General features: G+C 39.3%; 2 protein-coding genes across 3 annotated transcripts; one reads left to right on the top strand and one right to left on the bottom strand.

Annotated features, from left to right (window-relative positions):
• Positions 1-542: 542 nt before the first annotated feature.
• Positions 543-4,873, bottom strand: LOC146671448 (beta-galactoside-binding lectin-like). Its single transcript, XM_085403653.1, has 4 exons — positions 4,786-4,873; positions 2,002-2,081; positions 1,340-1,511; positions 543-1,090 (listed from the first exon to the last, which is right to left on the bottom strand). Exons 1-4 carry the CDS (start codon positions 4,792-4,794, stop codon positions 944-946), a joined length of 408 nt encoding a protein of 135 aa, XP_085259779.1. The 5' UTR covers positions 4,795-4,873; the 3' UTR covers positions 543-943.
• Positions 4,874-12,082: 7,209 nt separating this feature from the next.
• Positions 12,083-19,705, top strand: gtpbp1 (GTP binding protein 1). 2 transcript variants are annotated; one of them, XM_085403652.1, is made up of 14 exons: positions 12,083-12,603; positions 14,118-14,229; positions 14,367-14,547; positions 16,181-16,364; positions 16,615-16,779; positions 16,916-17,039; positions 17,198-17,312; positions 17,396-17,540; positions 17,633-17,815; positions 18,001-18,136; positions 18,340-18,518; positions 18,711-18,872; positions 19,150-19,200; positions 19,348-19,705. In XM_085403652.1, the coding sequence occupies exons 1-14, from the start codon at positions 12,409-12,411 to the stop codon at positions 19,462-19,464; spliced, it is 2,049 nt and encodes a 682-aa protein (XP_085259778.1). In that variant the 5' UTR covers positions 12,083-12,408; the 3' UTR covers positions 19,465-19,705. The 2 variants fall into 2 exon arrangements, with proteins under 2 accessions (XP_085259778.1, XP_085259777.1); XM_085403651.1 differs by lacking the exon at positions 19,150-19,200 and having other exon boundaries at positions 12,087-12,603.
• Positions 19,706-21,139: the final 1,434 nt, after the last annotated feature.

Below are 21,139 nucleotides of genomic sequence, written 5' to 3'. Positions count from 1 at the left end.
CCATGCTGCCCTCAGAGGTGCTGATCAAAGTTGTAATTATATGAACAACCCCCTCATTGGTCCACTGTTAACATATTCACAGTGATTGAAACGCTACTGGTGAAAACACGTGGTTATCCACTCCCACCTTGTTAATATTCAGTGGGTGCTGAAGAAGGTTTTATAATACAGCAGTGAGGACAGTGTTTATTTGTTGTAGTGGTTATACATGGTTATATAAATCCTAACATTTGCACAATGTTCTCCTTATTTTCACTTTCACATAAAAATATATAAATCTGTGGACGTTATGTGTTCGTGCCTTATGTAAAACCACGCATGGTGTGGTGTCAATGTTTCTCTTCAAAAATAGGTGTTGTAAAATCAAACTAGACCCAGACCCACCTGTGACACATGAAATACTGCCTATATGTAAGGGTTAAATTACAGAGCCCAGCACTGGCTGTGTATCACCTATAAAGTAATTTCACAGGGAAAGGATGAAAGGTGTTGCAGAACAAATAGAAGGAGTCACCAGAGTCATTTTTTTCATAAAAGAAAATCCTTTAATTGATGTTGTTGCAGGTAAGAATTAAAAAGTGGAATGTCTTTTGGAGCATTTTGAGACACATTAAAGAAACCTGACCACACTGTACTGTATATGAATCCTGCAAACTGCAAACAGAACAATAACTTGCTTTAACTGCTTTTCTGGTAGAGTTCCAGAAAGGGGTGTTCAGGTTCAGAGCTAACGATTCTAATTTTTAAGGCTCCTTTTTTATGACCATAGCTGTTTGGACCTGTTTCTCAACAAACTCATATCCTGTAAGCTATGAAAATCTATAATTAGATTAAAGGTTAACAAGTTTTCAGGAAGCTGAAGACCTAGGACTTTATATTACCTGCTGCTAGACAAACAAAAAAAGAACATTTTTCACATCCAGATATGAGAAACGATGGCGCTTTACTTGATGTCAATGCTTCGAATGCGAGCATCCCCATCAAAGTTTAGGGCCGAGTATTTCTCTGCACCGACGCGGTTGGGGAAACGGAATGTTGAGCCATCTTGTAAAGTCACCACAAACTCCGAAGGAGTGAATTCAATGGAGATCTAAAAGGTATTATCAGTGAGAGAAACAGACAGACAAAGGAATCAAATATTGTAATAGATGTGATGTATAACGCTCAAGGTCTTGCAGATGAATGTGCGGTATCAAATAATGAAGTTCTCAAAGATGCAGTGGCACTTATTTTCCACCAGAGGTCACTCTCAGAGAGAGGCACTATACAGACTAAAGAGGAAGCTAATAGATTACATATGACCCATGCAAGGCTAAAATATAAACACACACTCTCACACCTTGAACTCCTGTCCCAGGGAGAAAGGAAAACTTTGCTCGCGTTGCTCCTGACACCAATTGCCTCCCTCGAAAGAGTTGCAGACAATTATATTTGAGTCTCCATGGGCATTGAAACGAGGGTTGAGATGAAATGCAATTGTGTCCTCGCCGGGGCCGATATTCACAGCAAAACTGCAATGTACAGACATGTGACAAACCTCATTTACTTTAAATAAGTAGCTCAGTCTCATTCTAATGGGGAATTTGAAAGAGAAATAAGCATAGTAAGTAAAATACAAGGGAAAGAAGAACAACAATCAAGCACGTTTCACGGCTTAAAACCACATTTACCTTAAATTACTGACTCAATTAAATTCTCATAATCAATTTCAAATAGAAGTAACTGAGTCAAGTTCAGAAAGATACATGACATGTTCTATAGCTTTATTTCTGATGGTTCAGCTACTTTAAAGAGACAGCTAACACAGACAAAATCTAATTTACTCATTTTTTTTAGCCAAAAACACTAGCTACCAGTGTTTGTACTAAATGATAAATACAGTGATAACGACACCCTGTCAAGAATTAATTTTGCTGAATATCGATTGAAGATTTTTCTAACTTTTCTGTGATTCATTCATTTACAAACTCATGACACAGCTCGTCCTTTATCAATACTTACTCTCCAGCCTCAGGTTTGGCGACTCCAACAACAGTCATGGTTTGTCCAACCTTGAAGGACATGTTCTTTACAAACATACCCTGTGCATAAAAAGAAGGCAAGTTTGGTGATACAGTGTATTATTGTCTACTAATACTACTGACTTTTATTAGATCCAATTATTATTACAGCTTCAGGCAAAAAACAGCACTGGTATAGTCTCGGCCAATTCTCCGATCCTCACTTTATCCCTGGAAACTGCAGAACATGTGTTTTCAGTTATATCCCCATTGACTGGCTGGTCAAATATTCCAGCTCATGTGTCCTGAGGTTGCCAGGGACATTTTTCTGTACGCCGATTTTGGCAGAGACTGAATGTTGAAAAATGATGAGGGACAACTGTTAAACTGAGTCAAATTTTCCTCAGTGCAATACTAGATACCGGGAGTGGAAAAACACTAAGCTTAGCAGAAATTCAGTTCCTGCTGTACATGTGGCAGGGAAATAGTGGTTTGTGTAACAATTAGGAAATGGTCATTCTAATGGGGAATTTGAAAGAGAAATAAGTATAGTAAGTAAAATATAAGGGGAAGAAGAACAACAATCAAGCACGTTTCACGGCTTAAAACCACGTTTACCTTAAATTACTGTCTCAATTAAATTCTCATAGTCAATTTCAAATAGAAGTAAATAAGTCAAATTTAGGAAGAAACACTAAATGACATGTTCCATAGCTTTGTTTCTGAAGGTTCAGCTACTTTAAAGAGACAGCTAACACAGGCAAACTCTTCCACTGAAGGCAAAAAGTCCAGGTGTACAAGTCCTTAAAAGTGTATTCTAAAGATGTAGGTTATCATATAAGTCTGTTAGACTCTTATGTCTATTCATTTCCACCTAAATTCCTAATGCAACTTTTATAGATTTTTTTATTCATTTGTATTTCTTCACTGCCCACCTTCATTTCAAGGCGCAAGATCAGAAACCTACTTGTGTGGGTTTTAAATGCTGCAGTTGTTAGAGAAACATCCTAGATACAGTCAACAAGAAACCAAACACATTTGCTAAAAAATAACCATGAATACTTGATCATATTAGATCATGCAAACAATTCAATTTTAGATTCGCTTGTGAAGAGACCAAACTTTCCCACTGAACATGACTTTGAAGACTTAGTTGTTGATAAAATAATTTACATTGCTAGGTTAACAAACTGACAGGTCGCAATACCTTAGAGCAGTGGTGTCCTGCAGGTTTTAGATGTGTCCTTGATCCAGCACAGTTGATTTAAATTGCTAAATTACATCCTCGACATGTCTTGAAGTTCTCCAGAGGCCTGGTAATGAACTAATCATTTTATTCCAGTGTATTGACCCAGGGTGATATCTAAAACCTGCAAGACACCGGCCCTTGAGGCCTGGAGTTGGACATCCCTGCCTTAGAGCAACATTTTTCACCTCAACCTCTTCATGACTGTGATTCTCAAATCCTACAGAAGAGAAAGTTTTCCAAGGACCTCTGCATATTCTGTAACCCCAGTTACATGTTCATTGTTATCTGCATTATTAGATCCCAATTAAACTAAATTCTGTTCATCTTAAATTATATGTCACCACCATATCAGAGTTTCTATTGGTACACAGATAACAGTACTTTCATTTATATCCCCTTTGTAGACACACAAACATGTAATGATCTGCACTGTTCTATAAACAGGCTGAAATCGTGGCACGCCACAGCTCACTGCAAAAAATATAATTTATTTAAAGATCAACCAGTGTAAGTAAGGGAGGCATAGTAATGTGAACATTCTTCCTCTGTTAGAAAGTGTGTTTGGCTGTGCTGGACTGGGCTTGTGTCCGAGCTGGCAGTGACGCTGCATGTCTCCCAGACATTCTGCCTAATGAAGGAATCTGAATAAAGTAATGTGTAAGACATGATACTTCACTGAATCTGTCACTGGTGTGATGATGAAATTGAGCTGGCAAGTTATTAAAACAGTAACATGTTACTAGTAATAAAGTAATTATAAAAATAAACTTCACTGAACTGAATGAATAATTGTCATTTCTATGTGAAATCAACAAAAAGTGAATCTTAACAGTGCCAGGGACATTATTTGAGAGATAATTACACTTCTGCTTAAGGGTGAACTGTTGTTGACCCCTGTTTGGCTTAGATTTGCAGGATTGTTGGTTCTTCTTCTTGTTTCTATGTTATTACTTTATTTCATTTCATCCCTTAATGTGATTTAAACCACAACACCCCTTTAGCCCCAAAAAAGAAAAAGAGATACAAGGTCTTGATTGTATTCTGACTATTTTATCAATTCAAAGATGCTAGAATGCAATGCAGCCTTTGTTCAGCTCTGACACTGGGAAAAGAGAAGGCGTGACTGAAATGAAAGACTCAAGTGTTATCATGTGTTTATATTACTAAGGATAACTTTCATGCATAGCCATGACATTGATCTATTACTATAGATGAGAAAAAGAAAATAACAATTAAGTAGTAAATAATGTAAGCATATGCTCTGTGGTGAATATTTTGACCATAAAAGGTCATCAAAAAATTCAAAACATTAGAACTCCTAACAGCTCAATAAAAACTAAATGCAAACATCTGTTTTAGTTAGTTCAGTTTAGCTGATGCAATTACATCAGCCTGGTAAATATAAAGCTAGGACCAGCTGTCAGTTCAATGCTTAAAATAGGCTTGAAGCCTAAGACTGTTGATATCAGTAAACCAAAGAGTCATATGAAAATCAAAGTAATAGAAGTTGACTATTGTTGTCAAAATTTTACTTACATTATTCATCTTGGCAGATGCAGAAGGTTAAGTACAGCTGAGAAGAAATGAAAGTGCTGCAGGGCCTTGCCTCTCTGCACCCCACCAGATGACTCCAGTATATAGAGGGTGGGAGGTGCCTTCAACCTGAGTGACATTTCAAAGAGCCAATAGAATTGTGCCATTGCTAAACACCCAAGAGCTGACTCACAGTGAGATTAGAAACTGCAAATAACTAATGTAGCAGTTAACAAATACTTGCAGATGTTGGTGAAGTGAGGCTAATTAGTGAAAGATCATTTGTTAACATCAAACTGTTACATTTTAACCTGGTGGAGCTGAGCCTGACTGTGAGGGGAACTGCAGACTTGGAGTTAAAAATAGAAGTGTATTTGTTACCAGGGAGACAACTAAATATTTAGCAGAGCCAGCGGTCTTAATGTCCACTTACTGTATATAGCTCAGGCCATACAATAAGATCAAATGCCGGCATTTGGAATACATCTGTGGCAAATTCTAGGTAGAGTTGAAATTAAGTGAAATGTTGGAAGTGAGTCAGATCCTCAAAATGATTTGAATATATGACTCACACTTAGAGCCAGAGTATACTGTCAGCTGCTGACAGAAGACAGCTGCTGTGAGTGCAGCAGGGTGGGTCAGTTCCACACATATCCACTACAATGTATTACAAACTAATGTAATTCAGAGCAATGTCACAGGAACCATTTATCAAGAAGTAATTTCTTTTACAGTTATCTGCTGTTTTTCCCTCTGTAACTACTAATTCTAGTCATATTTGCAGTGTAGGGCTGCTCCAAACTAAATTTGGCTAATATCTCATCATTTAAGAATCATTTAAGAACCATCATTTAAAACCAAGAGTGGAGTTTCAGAAGGCGTTCTATTTTTATAATCTAGGTTCAGATTCCAGGCTGAAAACTTAAACCTTGTGACCAGTTCCCCTACACTTCACACATTGTAATGGTACAAAATAAAAATTCCTCCCTGTGCTTTATGACTTCTTTCTGGGTCATGTTATTGATTAAACACTTTTTGGCACCACCACCTCAAAATAATGTCCTGAGAGCAATAGAAAAATCACAAGATCTTTAAGTAAAAAGTACAAAAAGAACGCTTTAAACTAATTTGCATAGTCCACACAGTGCAAATGGGTAATCATTCAAAAGCAACTCAACAGTCTATAAAGACAAAGAAAGGAGATATTCTTCAACTGCCAACTCAGTCATCTGATCTCAGCCCTTTAGCGCATACTTTTCAGTTATTAAATAAAAACTGAAGGCAGAAAGATGCACAAACAAGAAACTAAAGACAGCAGCTGCATCAAAGGGTTTCCATCGGCTCTGGCCTTCAGACTGCAAAGGGTTTTTATCCAAGTAATAAAAACTAGTATTATAATAACAAAAATGCAAGCTTGATCAGTTAATTCCTAAACAACTAATGCAATGTGCAGTAAGTAAAAACCTGACTGAATGCTAAAATTTCTATAGGAAATAATCTTATCTACTTCTTGAACCATGTGCTCCTGTGACCATATGTCAAAACAGGGTGCTATCTTCAAATGATGCATGATAGGTTCTCACACACCTTTCTGGATGGTCATGGTCTAACCCTACTGCACAAGCAAATGCTGTGCAGTAGGGGAATTATTTACAATTGTGGTCAAAAGCTTATATACACTCCTCTTGGGGAATAATGTCATGATAATTAGGGACTTTTAATGGTTTCTTTAACAGTTGATTGATTGAATGGTTGCGCAAAGGTCACAAGTTGCACCTTGACCACATGCTTTTGGTCATCAACAAGCTTTTAGCGTAATTCTGGATGGATATTTGAGCTCTCTTGTTGAGAAAATTGGCAGAGTTCATTTAAACTAACTGGCTTAAATGGACTCGGCTTTTAAGAGTATTCTACAAATTTTCAACAGGGTTGCGATTGGACCTTTGGGGAGGCCATTCCAGAAGCTTCATGTTAGCTTCTATTCCAAAATCAGTTTTGATGTGTTTTTTGATCATCTTTTCTATTGTCATTGGCTTATACTTGTAAGATTAAAAATGGTTTCCAAGATTTCTACCTTGTTAGTTTATTTGATTTCATCTTTTAATGCGATTTTAGATATTGCAAACCTTTTCAAACAAATGTATCCCTGTATCCAAAAAAGCTCAAATGATACAAGGTCTCTATTGTATTCTGCCTAGTTTAGCAATCCAAAGAGGCCAGAATGCAATTCTGCCATTGCTCAGCGGTAATATTGTGAAAGAGAGAAGGTATGACAGAAATTACAGAAATGTTGCATGTATTTATTTCCCTTTCTAACAGAGAACTTTCACATCTCTGTTAGAAAGGGAAATGAAAGGGAAATGCATGTTGACAAGAAGACAAGACAGAAAGACATTTTCCCAAACACTTCTATACCACATGTCTTCCTGGAATAACAGCCATTGCCATGTATTGGATGTCAGTGGGAATACAGATTTAAGACACTTCTGTATTGGCTTTAGCAATGTCCATGGTTTCTATGTGGGATGGCAGGCTCCAGAGCCTGAGGGCAAAAACACCAAAGTCCTGGTTTTGTTCTCTGGCAAGAAAGGGTCACTGACACTGACAGAAACTGGAAGGATGAACTCAGTGACCTCAAGGTAGAATATGGAGTTAAAAGATCTGCAGTATATTATGGAGCCAATCAATGGAGTATTTGAAAACAACTAATACTGAACTTAGAAAATGATTTCACACATAACCAGTGCAACTGAGCGAAAACAGGATAATGTGCTCTCTTTTCTGTGCACCATTAAAAAAATCAGTTTTGAACCATCTGTAATCAAGGAAGGGTGAAACTGAACAGTCTTATTTACAGCAAGTTATGGTAATCCAGGTGAAAGGTGACACAGACAGATAACTGTTTCAACATTTCAGAAATATAAAGGCAATGCATGATGTATGTAGCACGTATGATTAAAAACAGAAGAGGAACAAAAGTGGATCCTTGTGGGATGCAACAGGTTCTGGAAGCCGACTAGCTTCATCTTTCGATCATGACGTTCCTATAGTTGAGGAGGGAAACCAGTGTAATACGTGACAAAGTTTGTGTTCCAGATATTTTTAAAGAACTTGTTAGATTCTATGCTGAGATCAAGCATGACTAAATAGTAGACTGACAGACAAAAGCAGATTATTATTATATGCCTTAAACAGAGTAGTTTTTTTCTACGTATGCTTTTCAAACCAGAGTGAAACTTGTCAGATATGGTAAAAGTATTTAAACATGGCTATAATTAGTAACTTCACAGTAAACTGAGTCACTTCATTTTGTTTTAAAGCACACAGTCAGCACACAGTCACAAAGTCCTATAGAAACACAACATGGACCCTGATCCCCTCAGTAACTATAGGCCTGTTTCCATTTAACAAGATTTTAGAAAAAGCTTTGTTCTAATTGGGACTAACAAAGACTCCTTTAAGAAGGTGTGGTGGAGTTTATTACTAGTGTTTAATTATGTTTCTCAGAAAAGTGATCAAAACTGACATATTTTGTATTTGGAAAGATTATCTTCACTTTCAGATCAGCTTGTTCAAAGTTATGTACCACCTTACAAGTGAACGACTGAGGATCTTAGTTCAGCTGTACTTTGAGTATTGCCAACAAACAGTGTGTAGTGTGTAGCAGGTGGAATTATTATTATTATTATTATTTGTAAAGTTCATCTCTCTACAGGATCAATCTGGAAAAGCTATGTCATATTTGTTGCTAGTATTGTGAAAACCAGTTCCTTTATCAGACGTTCAGTGGGACAAAGAGATGTGACATGTTTGCTCATGCTTGTGGTCTTAAGGCAGTCAGCAGATCTTATGACACACACATATCCGCCTACACACACACACACACACACACACACACACACACACACACATACACACACACACACACACACACACAATATTTACTGAATATTTATTATAACTATTTATTATCATCACATGAAAGCCAGTAATTCAGCTACATACTTTAATTATATGAGATAATGAAATGCAAACCACTACAACATTTATTCCAGGCTTCACACCAGCACAAAACAATTATATTTGTGTGTATTTCTTAAGATTAAATGCAAACTATTTTAAAAAATTCTATCTGTTGATTGGTAGTTAGCAGACAATTATCAAAATTCATTATTTTACTTAAGAGTTATTAGTGAAAATGCTTGAAGGTGAGAAGAATTCGAGAATAGTTATATTGTTTGTGGTCTGACACAAAGGTGATCTGAGTGTTCACTGTCCTCCAGTGGTCAGAGTGCAATACTACAACAGTCCACATTCTGTAATGACTATTTACTACTGGAGGCAGCTGTTATTACAAGGTGACAAGGAGAACCAATAGAGCGCTAATGTAGGTGGGAAATCTTCTGAGGATATTCCCAATTAGTGTTGAGGATGTATAGCTTTAACTAAAGTAACATAAAAGTAAAAAACAAACAAACAAACAAAAATATCAATCTGACAGTGATGCAAAATTATAACAAAATAGAATGCAAAACGTCACACACCACTCAGCTACACAAAAGTCAATCAAACTACATAGATACGCCACCATTCTTGGGTAAATGCAGGAGCATCAGAGTTTGTGTGAGGGTAATACACCAGGAAGGATTATCTAGCTTCAAAAACAGAAAGCAAAAATAAATAGCAATATTTAATGCTTATTAGAGATTTTCAAAATTGAAATTTACTTTAAACAATTTGGGCTCAAAACAGTAAAAAAACAAAAACAAAAAAAACAAATAGGCTATTTTTCACAATTCAGCCTCCCATATTATCCCTGAGAAAAAAAATGTGGTGTGAAGCATAAAAAAAGAGGGTTTTTAAAAAAAAAAAGAAAAAAGCACTTCACTATGCTCTATGAGTATAGTGTTTCTGTCACTGGAGAACAACAACAACAACAACAACAACAACAACAAAAGGAAAATATAAAATGAAAAATTGTACACATTACATCACATTGTTGCCATTAAGAAATGCAAAACAGTAATCAGGTAAATTACACTAAACTGGCTATTTAATCACAACATTTACCAGTCAAGCACAACATTTTGTACAACAGGTACAACAGGTTGTACAACAGAAGTGACCTTTCAGACTGCAGATCAATGTTAGACTGAGCATTGGTCACAATAATAATTGAAAAGTACAACATATCATTTCCTTGTCATAATGACATAGGTCAGACAATATTAACTTTTGAATACATTTTGGTGTCAGACCAAAGCAGACCAAACCGACACAGTAATTATTGCATACATTAATCTTAAATGTATGTATGTAAGATAAGATAAGATAAGATAAGATAAGATAAGATAAGATAAGATAAGATAAGATAACTCTTTATTGTCACTGCACAGTCATACAGTGGGGCAAAAAAGTATTTAGTCAGCCACCGATTGTGCAAGTTCCCCCACCTAAAATGATGACAGAGGTCAGTAATTTGCACCAGAGGTACACTTCAACTGTGAGAGACAGAATGTGAAAAAAAAAAATCCATGAATTCACATGGTAGGATTTGTAAAGAATTTATTCGTAAATCAGGGTGGAAAATAAGTATTTGGTCACCTCAAACAAGGAAAATCTCTGGCTCTCACAGACCTGTAACGTCTTCTGTAAGAAGCTTTTCTGTCCCCCACTCGTTACCTGTATGAATGGCACCTGTTTGAACTCATCATCTGTATAAAAGACACCTGTCCACAGCCTCAAACAGTCAGACTCCAAACTCTGCCATGGCCAAGACCAAAGAGCTTTCGAAGGACACCAGGAAAAGTATTGTAGACCTGCACCAGACTGGGAAGAGTGAATCTACAATAGGCAAGCAGCTTGGTGTGAAAAAATCAACTGTGGGAGCAATCATCAGAAAATGGAAGACATACAAGACCACTGATAATCTCCCTCCATCTGGGGCTCCACGCAAGATCTCATCCCGTGGGGTCAAAATGATCATGAGAACGGTGAGCAAAGATCCCAGAACCACACGGGGGGACCTGGTGAATGACCTGCAGAGAGCTGGGACCAAAGTAACAAAGGTCACCATCAGTAACACACTACAACGGCAGGGAATCAAATCCCGCAGTGCCAGACGTGTTCCGCTGCTGAAGCCAGTGCATGTCCAGGCCCGTCTGAAGTTTGCCAGAGAGCACATGGATGATACAGCAGAGGATTGGGAGAATGTCATGTGGTCAGATGAAACCAAAGTAGAACTTTTTGGTATAAACTCAACTCGTCGTGTTTGGAGGAAGAAGAATACTGAGTTGCATCCCAAGAACACCATACCTACTGTGAAGCATGGGGGTGGAAACATCATGCTATGGGGCTGTTTTTCTGCCAAGGGGACAGGACGACTGATCCGTGTTAAGGACAGAATGAATGGGGCCATGTATCGTGAGATTTTGAGCCAAAACCTCCTTCCATCAGTGAGAACTTTGAAGATGAAACGAGGCTGGGTCTTCCAACATGACAATGATCCAAAACACACCGCCCGGGCAACAAAGGAGTGGCTCCGTAAGAAGCATTTGAAAGTCCTGGAGTGGCCTAGCCAGTCTCCAGACCTCAACCCCATAGAAAATCTGTGGCGGGAGTTGAAAGTCCGTGTTGCTCGGCGACAGCCCCAAAACATCACTGCTCTCGAGAAGATCTGCATGGAGGAATGGGCCAAAATACCAGCTACTGTGTGTGCAAACCTGGTAAAGACCTATAGTAAACGTTTGACCTCTGTTATTGCCAACAAAGGTTATGTTACAAAGTATTGAGTTGTATTTTTGTTATTGACCAAATACTTATTTTCCACCCTGATTTACGAATAAATTCTTTACAAATCCTACCATGTGGATTCATGGATTTTTTTTTTTCACATTCTGTCTCTCACAGTTGAAGTGTACCTCTGGTGCAAATTACTGACCTCTGTCATCATTTTAAGTGGGGGAACTTGCACAATCGGTGGCTGACTAAATACTTTTTTGCCCCACTGTACATAGTACAGTAGTACAATGAAATTGGAAAACTGTCCTACGTCGGCACTACATATAACACAACACGACACGATATGACACATCACAACGCAACAAACAACACAACACAGTATATTAACTTAGTATAAAAAAGAAGAAGAAGTGTATGTGTATTGCACACTGTTATTATTGCACATGTAATTCAGGAATACGTGCTATTAGAGCCCTGTTGCCCTCTGAGTGTGAGGGGCTGATCCAGCTTGTAATCATATGAACGACCCCCTCACTGGTATTGGTCCACTGTTAACATTTTCCCAGTGACTTCAACTCTACTGGTGAATATGATGTCAAAACACACGGTTATCCACGCCCTCCTTTTTAATATTCAGGTGCTGGTAGGTTTCATTTTCAAACGCGGACAGACGGTACATAAGTAAGCGTTATTTTAATGTTAGTTAAAGCGCGGTGAGACCCTTGCTAACGTCATTAACTGTAGCGTAGCAAATATCTAACTAATACTGGAATTGACAGCTCGAGGTGCACCGGTTAGTGTGTATATGTGTGTGTGTTTGCCTGCCAGCCGTCATCACAACAGTTTAGAAAACCTGCAATTTATTACTGCAAAGTTGGCATAAAAATGGCATCAATAGCGGCGGCGCATGAGCCAGGCATTAGCCCAGGCTCCGTACCGCTGGCCGATGCTTTAGTCCCGGCGAGTATATTTGCTCCAGACCGTGGAGGATGCAGCGACGACGCCGGGGATGAGTGTTTCGAGGATGGAGACGTGCTCAATGGCGAGCCCGAGGATCGGGGGATTGACTTTACTAGCAAGGTAAAGCTAAGCTCGCCAAGCTAATGCTAGCTGCTGCTGTCAGTGAATGAATGAATGAGAAAAATAATGCGCCTCTCCTCTACAGCTATGTAATTAACGTTTTATAGCTACGGAGTATTTTTAAGCACCAAATATAACACACGAGTGATTTTTCTGGACACCGAGCTGCTTTTGTTGACACTAAACAGCTAGCAAGTGTTAGCAGTTCCAGCTAAAATAGCAGCGGAGCCCGGCGCTAACGTTAGCTGGACATAGAAGCACTTCTCAAAACAAGTGAATATGGTTCATCTGTTATTAACGGTTTGTGAACCCAAAACAAAAACATACGGGATAATAAAGAACAATGAGATAATATGGTCGGCTTTCCAGGGTACCAGCTAAAATACCCGACATGTTTTGCCTATAATGTCTACCTATGATATATATTGTTGGCTGTAGCTATATGTGCTGCTGAACCATTCTGATCAACTGAAAGTTGCTCTTAAATACCGAAACTTGTAGCATGAAAAAAGAGTTTTTGGCCTGACGTAATCCGGAATGTTTGAATGTAAGAGTGAAAGCAATCATGTCTTTGCCCACAGGTATTAAATTGCACGTTACAATGGTGTTTTTTGGTCCCATAAACACATTGCACAGAGTTGCATCAGGTAGGCAGTCCCTTGTTGACTTTTGGCTCCTGATAGTTTCAGCATGTTAGCAACTGATATGCTATTCTGTGTAGCAACTTCTCAATAACCCAGTCCACTGGGTACTATTCATCTAGCAGGCCTTTAACACAGCCCTTGTAGCTCCGAATGCATATCTCTTAGTATAAAGTATGATAGTACTATTACACTTGTAACCCGCCCTTAAAGGGAAAGCAATGTACTGCCACTAAGTAAAGTATGTTTCTGCTACTACTGGACCTAAACTACATTTCCTCAATAGTTCACTTATTTCATTTTGTGTGCGTTTGTTCTGGTTTCTTTTAAAGATAGAAACAAAAACTAGCAAATAATAATAAAAAAATGTTTGTTTAATCAGGGTCCCCATGAGCATCACGCTCATCCTTAGCTACTCTTCCCAAGGTCTTACACACTCAGGCCAACATTCACAACAAATAAACATAAAACAAGCAGGTTCTTCTTATACAAATAGCATTGCACTTCAAGGTGTTTTTAGGTCCATATCAGCAGGGATAACAACACTGTGTTCATGTAACCTTGAGGTATGTCATGAGAAAAGAAGCAGCTGTGTTTGCAAGTTGGGTGATGCGTTCGACCCTGCCATTCCCTTCAGATTTCTTTTTGCTTACAGGGTATGAGAGTGTCCTCCAGTGAAACTAAAATGTCCCAAATAAGTAATAATGTTTGGTTCAATGCCTGTTCTTTTTTTTTTTTTAAACAACCTTACCTGATGCAGTCTCTCCCGGGACTGTTATTAACTGTTATTAGAAGAAGAATATTTGATTTAACAATTTCATGGCCAGTGTTACTCTTTATGTTTTCTCTCTTCCCCTCTCTGGAACCCAATAGCTGGCACTTGTTAGCCCAAATGGAGAGCAGTATGATTCGTTACTTCGGCAGCTACGAGACAGGATGGAAGAGGGATGTGGAGAGACTATTTATGTGGTTGGAATGGGCTCAGGTGAGAGATATATAAAAGCCCTTGTCCAAATTCCAAGGATACTGTAGTGTAAATTACGAGTCTCTCTCTTCCGCCTTTTCACCTATTCACTCTGTAACAGTTTGTAACACATCTGTTCTTGTTCTCCTCCTGTGCAGATGGTGGTGACTGGGGTTTGGATGAGAAAGATATGGAGGCCTCAGTAGCCACAGTTCACTCCATGTGTGAGCAGCTAGATGCTGACCTGATCCCTCTACGGGAGCGCAATGAGGCTGCCGGTTTGGTACGTGACTATCTGATACGGAGGCGTGTGGGTGAGCTGGACTTCCTGGAGGTCAGGTGAGCAGTAATGAAGTCACACTTACTTTCAACAGTGCACAGTGTGTTCAGTACAGGTGACATGTGTCCTGACCAGACTGTTTCAATTTTTTATCAGATAAACTACTGAAAAAACCCAGAGGCCCCTCGGGTGTGGAAAAAGTCAGATGCACACTTGGTACAATTACAGCTGAGAATTTTAAAGGAAATTTAAAGAAATGTTTATTTTAAGCTAAATATTTATAATAATAATAATAATAATAATAATAGTCATAAATCACCTTGTAGATGTTATGAATATTGGTACTCTAGGTGGTTTACAGCCCAGGTTTCATCTAGGAGGATTTTGGGAACAAACATACAGACATACATAAGCTACGATCATGATAGTGTGATGATGATGGAAGATTTCTGTAATTAAACCAATCCCAGGGCCGGGTTCCAAATCCCTTACTGACTTTTGTCCAGTGGCTTTGACCCGTGTGCTGTCTAATTATATGGAGGGAGTGCTTAAAAAACACCTCACCTCAGCTATTATGGATCAGTTGGCCTGTATGCAGTTAGCATGCAAGTCACAAAGGAGCACAAAAGATGCTGCACTGATACTACTTAATACAGTTACACATCGCTTACAGCAAACAGCTGATCAGGGAAGGATTATATTTGTCAATCTGACTTCAGCCTTTAATACAAGGACACATTTTATTGCAAGAACAAATAATAAGAGGGTAACAGTGGATTAGATATTTTGAAATTTATTGTTCGCAGAAGGTCTGTATTACTCATGTTGTCTAATGAAATAATTTGTAATACGGGGAACCTGTAAAGGTGTGTTTTATCCCAATTGTTATTTTCTCTTTATATAGATGATGTACAGCTACAGGATGGGAATATGAAGCTGGTGTAATATGCTGATTATATAACTCTTGTTGGTCCCGGTCATAGGAATACCAACCCTGATGATTTTGCATCATTGCGTAGGTTGGAGGAATGCTATAAATCTCTCTATTTGTTGATTAACATTGACAACACAAAAGAGCCTGTCTTGAATTACACAGGCCCTAAAACAGGTCTTTCATTTTCTGTTCAGTCTGTGGAAGTCATTAATAGGTTTAAGTATCTGGGAAAACATTGTGATAAGGAATTACATTTTGCAGCTAATGCTGATTACATCAATAAGAAAGTTAGTCAGAGACTGTTTCTTATGAGGAAGCTAAGAGGCTTTGAAGTTAGCGAATACGTTTTGGAAAGAGTAAATGTCAGCTTGATTGAAATCGTCCTCATGTTCAATACTCAGTCTGGTGTGGTAGCCTGACTGTGGTAAGTAGGAACAAACTGGACTGAATCTGAATTGCACTCAGGTCAATGTTATAGAATGCCTCTGGCTTGTAAAAAGCTATATAGAGGATGATTTGTACCAAATTCAATTAGTATGATGAATAATAAGCTGCAATATATTTTTATAACTTTACCAATGGTTTATGCATGTGTGTGTATGAATGTGTGCTGATAATTATCAGTTTTTAGTATGAATTGATAACTGACAGTTTTCCACCAGTTTGGACAATGAAAGTTATTCTGTTCAGTTCTATTCTGTTCCCTGAAGCATCCAGGGCTCTTTTTTCAACCTATATGGTATCCTTGTGTCTCTCAGGGTTGCAGTGGTGGGCAATGTGGATGCTGGTAAAAGTACTCTGCTGGGAGTATTAACACATGGTGAGCTGGACAACGGCAGGGGCTTTGCCCGCCAGAAACTATTCAGACACAAGCATGAGATGGAGAGTGGCAGGACCAGCAGTGTGGGCAATGATATCCTGGGGTTTGACCAAGAGGGACAGGTGAGTGTGTATGCTCAGTGCTTTACTTCTAAAAGAAGTGTAACTCTGAAAATGACTCGTGTTTTTAATGATGGTTCATATATTGAGTCATGAGGTGCTGAAATATGTTGACTGTTAAAATAAGTGTGAGAAGAAATGAGTTTGGTGAGGTGAACGTTAATAGTAATATGGAGGATCTACAGAAAATGTTGATGGAAGATGAAAGACTGTATGTTTACATAGGATTTCTGTTATTGTACTTGCCTCCCAGGTGGTGAATAAACCAGACAGTCATGGAGGAAGTCTGGACTGGACCAAAATCTGTGAGAAGTCCTCTAAGGTCATTACCTTCATAGACCTGGCCGGCCATGAGAAATACCTCAAGACCACAGTGTTTGGGATGACAGGACACCTTCCAGACTTCTGCATGCTTATGGTCAGAAAGGGGGAGGGGGAGGGAAGATGGTGTGCGTGTCTATGTACAATATCCATGATGTCCCAAAAATCGTTTTCTTTTTTTTTCTTTTTCATACAAGTGTAGGAATAAAATTCACTTTTCCCTTCCTTTCCAGGTGGGCAGTAACGCAGGTATCGTAGGAATGACCAAAGAGCACCTGGGCCTGGCTTTAGCTCTGAACGTGCCTGTGTTTGTAGTGGTAACCAAGATAGACATGTGCCCAGCCAACATCTTGCAAGGTAAGCCTTCTGGGGTTTTATTTGCTTTGCAATATTTCCTTATTATGCAAAAAATACATCTTCTATTAGCTTATATGCTGTTTATCTGCATTTTCACGTGCTAAAAAAATTACAGTAACAACTAAATAACTTGTGTGTTCTTCATTTCCTTCTATCAGAGACCCTAAAGCTGCTGCAGAGGTTACTGAAGTCCCCAGGCTGTAGAAAAATTCCTGTCCTGGTACAGAACAAGGACGACGTCATAGTCACCGCTTCAAACTTCAGTTCGGAGAGGTACTGGGTCTGTTGTTGCGAGATTCAGCAGCAGAAAGACAATGTCTCACTGTAAGCTACGTGTGTTTGTTGTGCACCCCCAGGATGTGCCCCATCTTTCAGATCTCCAATGTGACCGGTGAGAACATGGACCTGCTTAAGATGTTTCTCAACCTGCTTTCCTCCAGGACATCCTACCGGGACGATCAGCCTGCTGAGTTTCAAATAGATGATACCTACTCTGTACCGGTACTATGAACACTGATAAACTGCTCTCCCTAATGTATTTTATCATGTAAATTTAATGCAAAAAAACAGGTCATGTGTTGTTTATGTCTTAGGGTGTGGGAACTGTAGTATCGGGAACTACTTTACGTGGGCTCATACGCCTGAATGACACCATGCTGCTGGGACCTGATCCTCTAGGGAGCTTCATCTCTATTGCTGTCAAATCAATACACCGTAAGAGAATGCCTGTGAAGGAGGTCAGAGGTGGCCAGACTGCCTCGTTTGCTCTTAAAAAGGTAGAGAAATAATAAAATCATCCACTGTCTAGTGCAGATGCTTGGCATTGCATAGGTCAGTTAAATGTTAGCAGTTTTTTTTTACTCATTAGGCCTTATTGCTGGTCTTGAAAAGTGTTATTCATCTTGATAATAGAAGGGCAGTGAAAATGATGACATGTTTTGTCATATGCTTCCTTCCAAAGATCAAGCGTTCGTCCATAAGGAAAGGCATGGTAATGGTGTCCCCGAGGCTAAACCCACAGGCAACTTGGGAGTTTGAGGCTGAGATCCTGGTGCTGCATCATCCCACCACAATATCCCCGAGATACCAGGCCATGGGTGAGTAGCAGTGACACGCTCTGTGTGTGTTTCTAGAGTCACCTTAAGGCAAAGGCAGGACATTTCAGCAAAGATTTATAGCAAAGTTTCTAAATGACATTGAACATTTGTATGTATAAATGTTATGGGACTGAAATGGTCATTTTACAACCACAGTAAGCATCAATTCATTCTCCTTTACGTATATATTCCCCAACACTCAGTCCACTGTGGCAGCATAAGGCAGACTGCCACCATCCTGTCCATGAACAGAGACTGCTTACGAACAGGCGACAAGGCTTCAGTCCACTTCCGTTTCATCAAGACCCCCGAGTACCTGCATTGTGACCAGAGGCTTGTGTTCAGGGAGGGGCGCACCAAAGCTGTAGGAACCATCACTAAGGTAGCAAAGCCTTCTGGAAGCTGAAGGTTTATGTTGAGTTAATGCTACAGCGATCTGAGGATCATGAGCCAGGTTCTAAAGCTGTAGTTGGAAATAATATTAAGATTATGTCCAAAATGTAGAAATCATTGTAGGTTTATGTGCTCACAGATAGTTCTTTGGAACTAACATGTTGTCTCATATCATTTTCAGCTGCTGCAATCCACCAATAACATGCCATCAAACTCAAAACCGCCACAAATCAAAATGCAGTCTACCAAAAAGGCGCCGCCGCGAAAAGAGGACGGCACCGTGGTGGCCGGTGACGACGTGGGAGCAGCAGCTCAACCGGCAGCCTCCAACTCGACACAACCGGTGAGTCACAAGTCATTAAAAGTACTAAAGCTGTATGCTGTATGTACAAATTCTGTGTGTGCGCAGTAGTGCAGTTCCTGCGTTTCTTCAGATTCTGATTACTTACCTCGAAGTTGCTGTTCTAACTTCTGTTTCCTCCTCCTCTTTTTTTCTCATGTAACATCTTGTCTGTGAATCTATACACTGCTTTGTAATATTTCACCCTAAATTTTAACTCACCCACATCACTCCTGTACACTCTCTCCATCTCCTTTGCTTTCGTGGCTGGCTCTCAAAGGGAGAGGGAGATGATGACCCTCAGTTAAAGGAGGGCAACAAAGAGAACAAGGTAAACTGTGTTGACAGAAAACAAAAGCAACAGTGAGGCTGAATTGTGGAGACTGGACTCTGGTCTTTGCATTTGTTGTTGTTTTTGGCATTGTGATGCAGTGCAGCGACTGCCTTATTGAGCGGTTTCGTTCTATCTACGTTACAGCCAAAGTCTGGAGGTGGTGGAAGGAGAAGGGGTGGCCAGAGGCACAAAGGAAAAGGCCAGAACAGCAGCACCAACCCCACAGCAGCGCCTTCCTCATCGGGGATAGGGAGCTGCTGAAAAGCCCACGGGTCCCATTTCTTCCTGTCACTCCACCAAGTGTCTTCATTCCACACACCATGAAGGAAGCAGATGTTTGGAGCAAGACACTCTCCTCAGTCTTATTACTCCTCGCCTTTTTTAGTTTTATTGGGTTTCTGTTTTGTTTTTTTGTTTTTTTTACACCAGGTCCCATACTTTTTATTTAATTATTTTTGAAAGGGAACACAGAGGGGTATGTCTCACACTAAAAGCATACACCTCCTAAGCATTTAATATCAGCTGCCTTTACCATTTCGAATGGCTTGGGTGATTGAAAGCAGTGTGGTTTTTGAGGTTAGCCTCACTCAGGATGATGAATATAATTTTATCCATATTTTATGCGTGTCTGAAAACAGTCCTCTGGCTCAGTTTCAGGGGCAGGGAGGAAGGATAAACCCAAGACAAGGGTCCAATACCTATATTTACGAGCAGCTATTAGTGACACCCATGAATTCCCTGTGTATTTGCAATGATAAACAGTTGTACTATTTATACAGCATTAATTGCCTCTTAGTTTTACAGATTGGAATGATGTACAAAATGTATGCAAATCACAAATGTAGCAGAGTTGATTTAAGATTCTAGGTATACAGAAAATATAAGCTGTTTTGTTTTATAATTATTTATTTGACATGCAGAACATTTACTCTTGGATGGTCTTTATCTTTTGAGATAAGTTCACTTGCACACCTAGATTCAGTAGTATGCGTCATTCTTCCATCGTCGGTCTATATACAAACCTTATAATAGTGTTAGTACCAATACAGCACAGTTTCTCACTTCAGCAGCTGCTACTGATTGTAATACTTGCCGTACTTGCAGTGCTACTTGTAATTCTCATATCCCATGTGTTATGGCTTGTTGCTGTAGACATATTGTGACATTTTAAATCCCTTGCTACAAGAAAAGAACCATTAATAAACACAGTTTACTGAACTTTTCAACAGTGCTGGCTATTGTGTTTCCATATTTTCAATATTTCTGACATTATTTGCAGTAATATTATTTGCATGGATGTAACCCCTCATTTTCCATCAAGACAAGCCCACACTGCTTCAGCTATGTTGAGGCCTGGGCTCTGGGAAGAAAAATCCATGACTGACAGCATTCTATTGTGTTTTTCTATCCAGATGTGCTTTTTTGGGGGCACTGTATTCAAAATCATTGTTATGTTGAGGTTGTTGACAGATGCTTTCCAGATGGTACTAATGCTTTATAAATCCATCAATATTGACATGATCCCCTACACCACTGGCTGAAGTGCAGGTCAAATCCTTACAGTTGCCACCAGTTTCTACAGATGCCTGCAGACACTCACTGTTGTGCCTCTCTCCAGACCTATGTACCAAACGTTTCAAATGTGCAGGTATCACTCCATCAGACCTGTTGCCACTGCCTTTCTGTCCAGTTGTTGTGTAACCCCAGGCTTTTTCTGCCAGTTTCCCTTCCTCAAAAATGGCTTCTTGACAGCCAGCGATTCTTGAGACCATTTCTGACGAAGCTTCAGTGAACAGTAGATGAATCAACTGCAGAGCCAAATGCAACTCTAGCCCTGTCAGGTCTTTACTGGAATTTTTTCCCCTCTTAGTTCAGAAAAATTACTTTCAGATACTGTTCTTGTTGTCATTTTTGAGACCTGCCACTTCTTTTGTGC

Source organism: Rhamphochromis longiceps, linkage group LG4 (genome assembly GCF_057381845.1).
Source record: "Rhamphochromis longiceps isolate RC_006_pf linkage group LG4, R_longiceps_female_GT1.1, whole genome shotgun sequence".
Lineage (NCBI taxonomy): Eukaryota > Metazoa > Chordata > Actinopteri > Cichliformes > Cichlidae > Rhamphochromis > Rhamphochromis longiceps.
Note: the sequence above shows the minus strand (reverse complement) of the source record. Positions and strands in the feature narration are given on the sequence as shown.

Bases quoted from the DNA above. Each gene is read 5' to 3' on its own strand.
- gtpbp1 (XM_085403652.1), top strand. From the start codon at position 12,409: ATGGCATCAATAGCGGCGGCGCATGAGCCAGGCATTAGCCCAGGCTCC. The intron at 17,816-18,000 runs GTAGAGAAATAA...TTCCTTCCAAAG, and splicing joins CCTCGTTTGCTCTTAAAAAG to ATCAAGCGTTCGTCCATAAG. The intron at 19,201-19,347 runs GTAAACTGTGTT...TCTACGTTACAG, and splicing joins AGGGCAACAAAGAGAACAAG to CCAAAGTCTGGAGGTGGTGG.
- LOC146671448 (XM_085403653.1), bottom strand. The intron at 1,512-2,001 runs GTAAGTATTGAT...TGTACATTGCAG, and splicing joins GCCAAACCTGAGGCTGGAGA to TTTTGCTGTGAATATCGGCC. The intron at 1,091-1,339 runs GTGTGAGAGTGT...AATACCTTTTAG, and splicing joins CCCTGGGACAGGAGTTCAAG to ATCTCCATTGAATTCACTCC.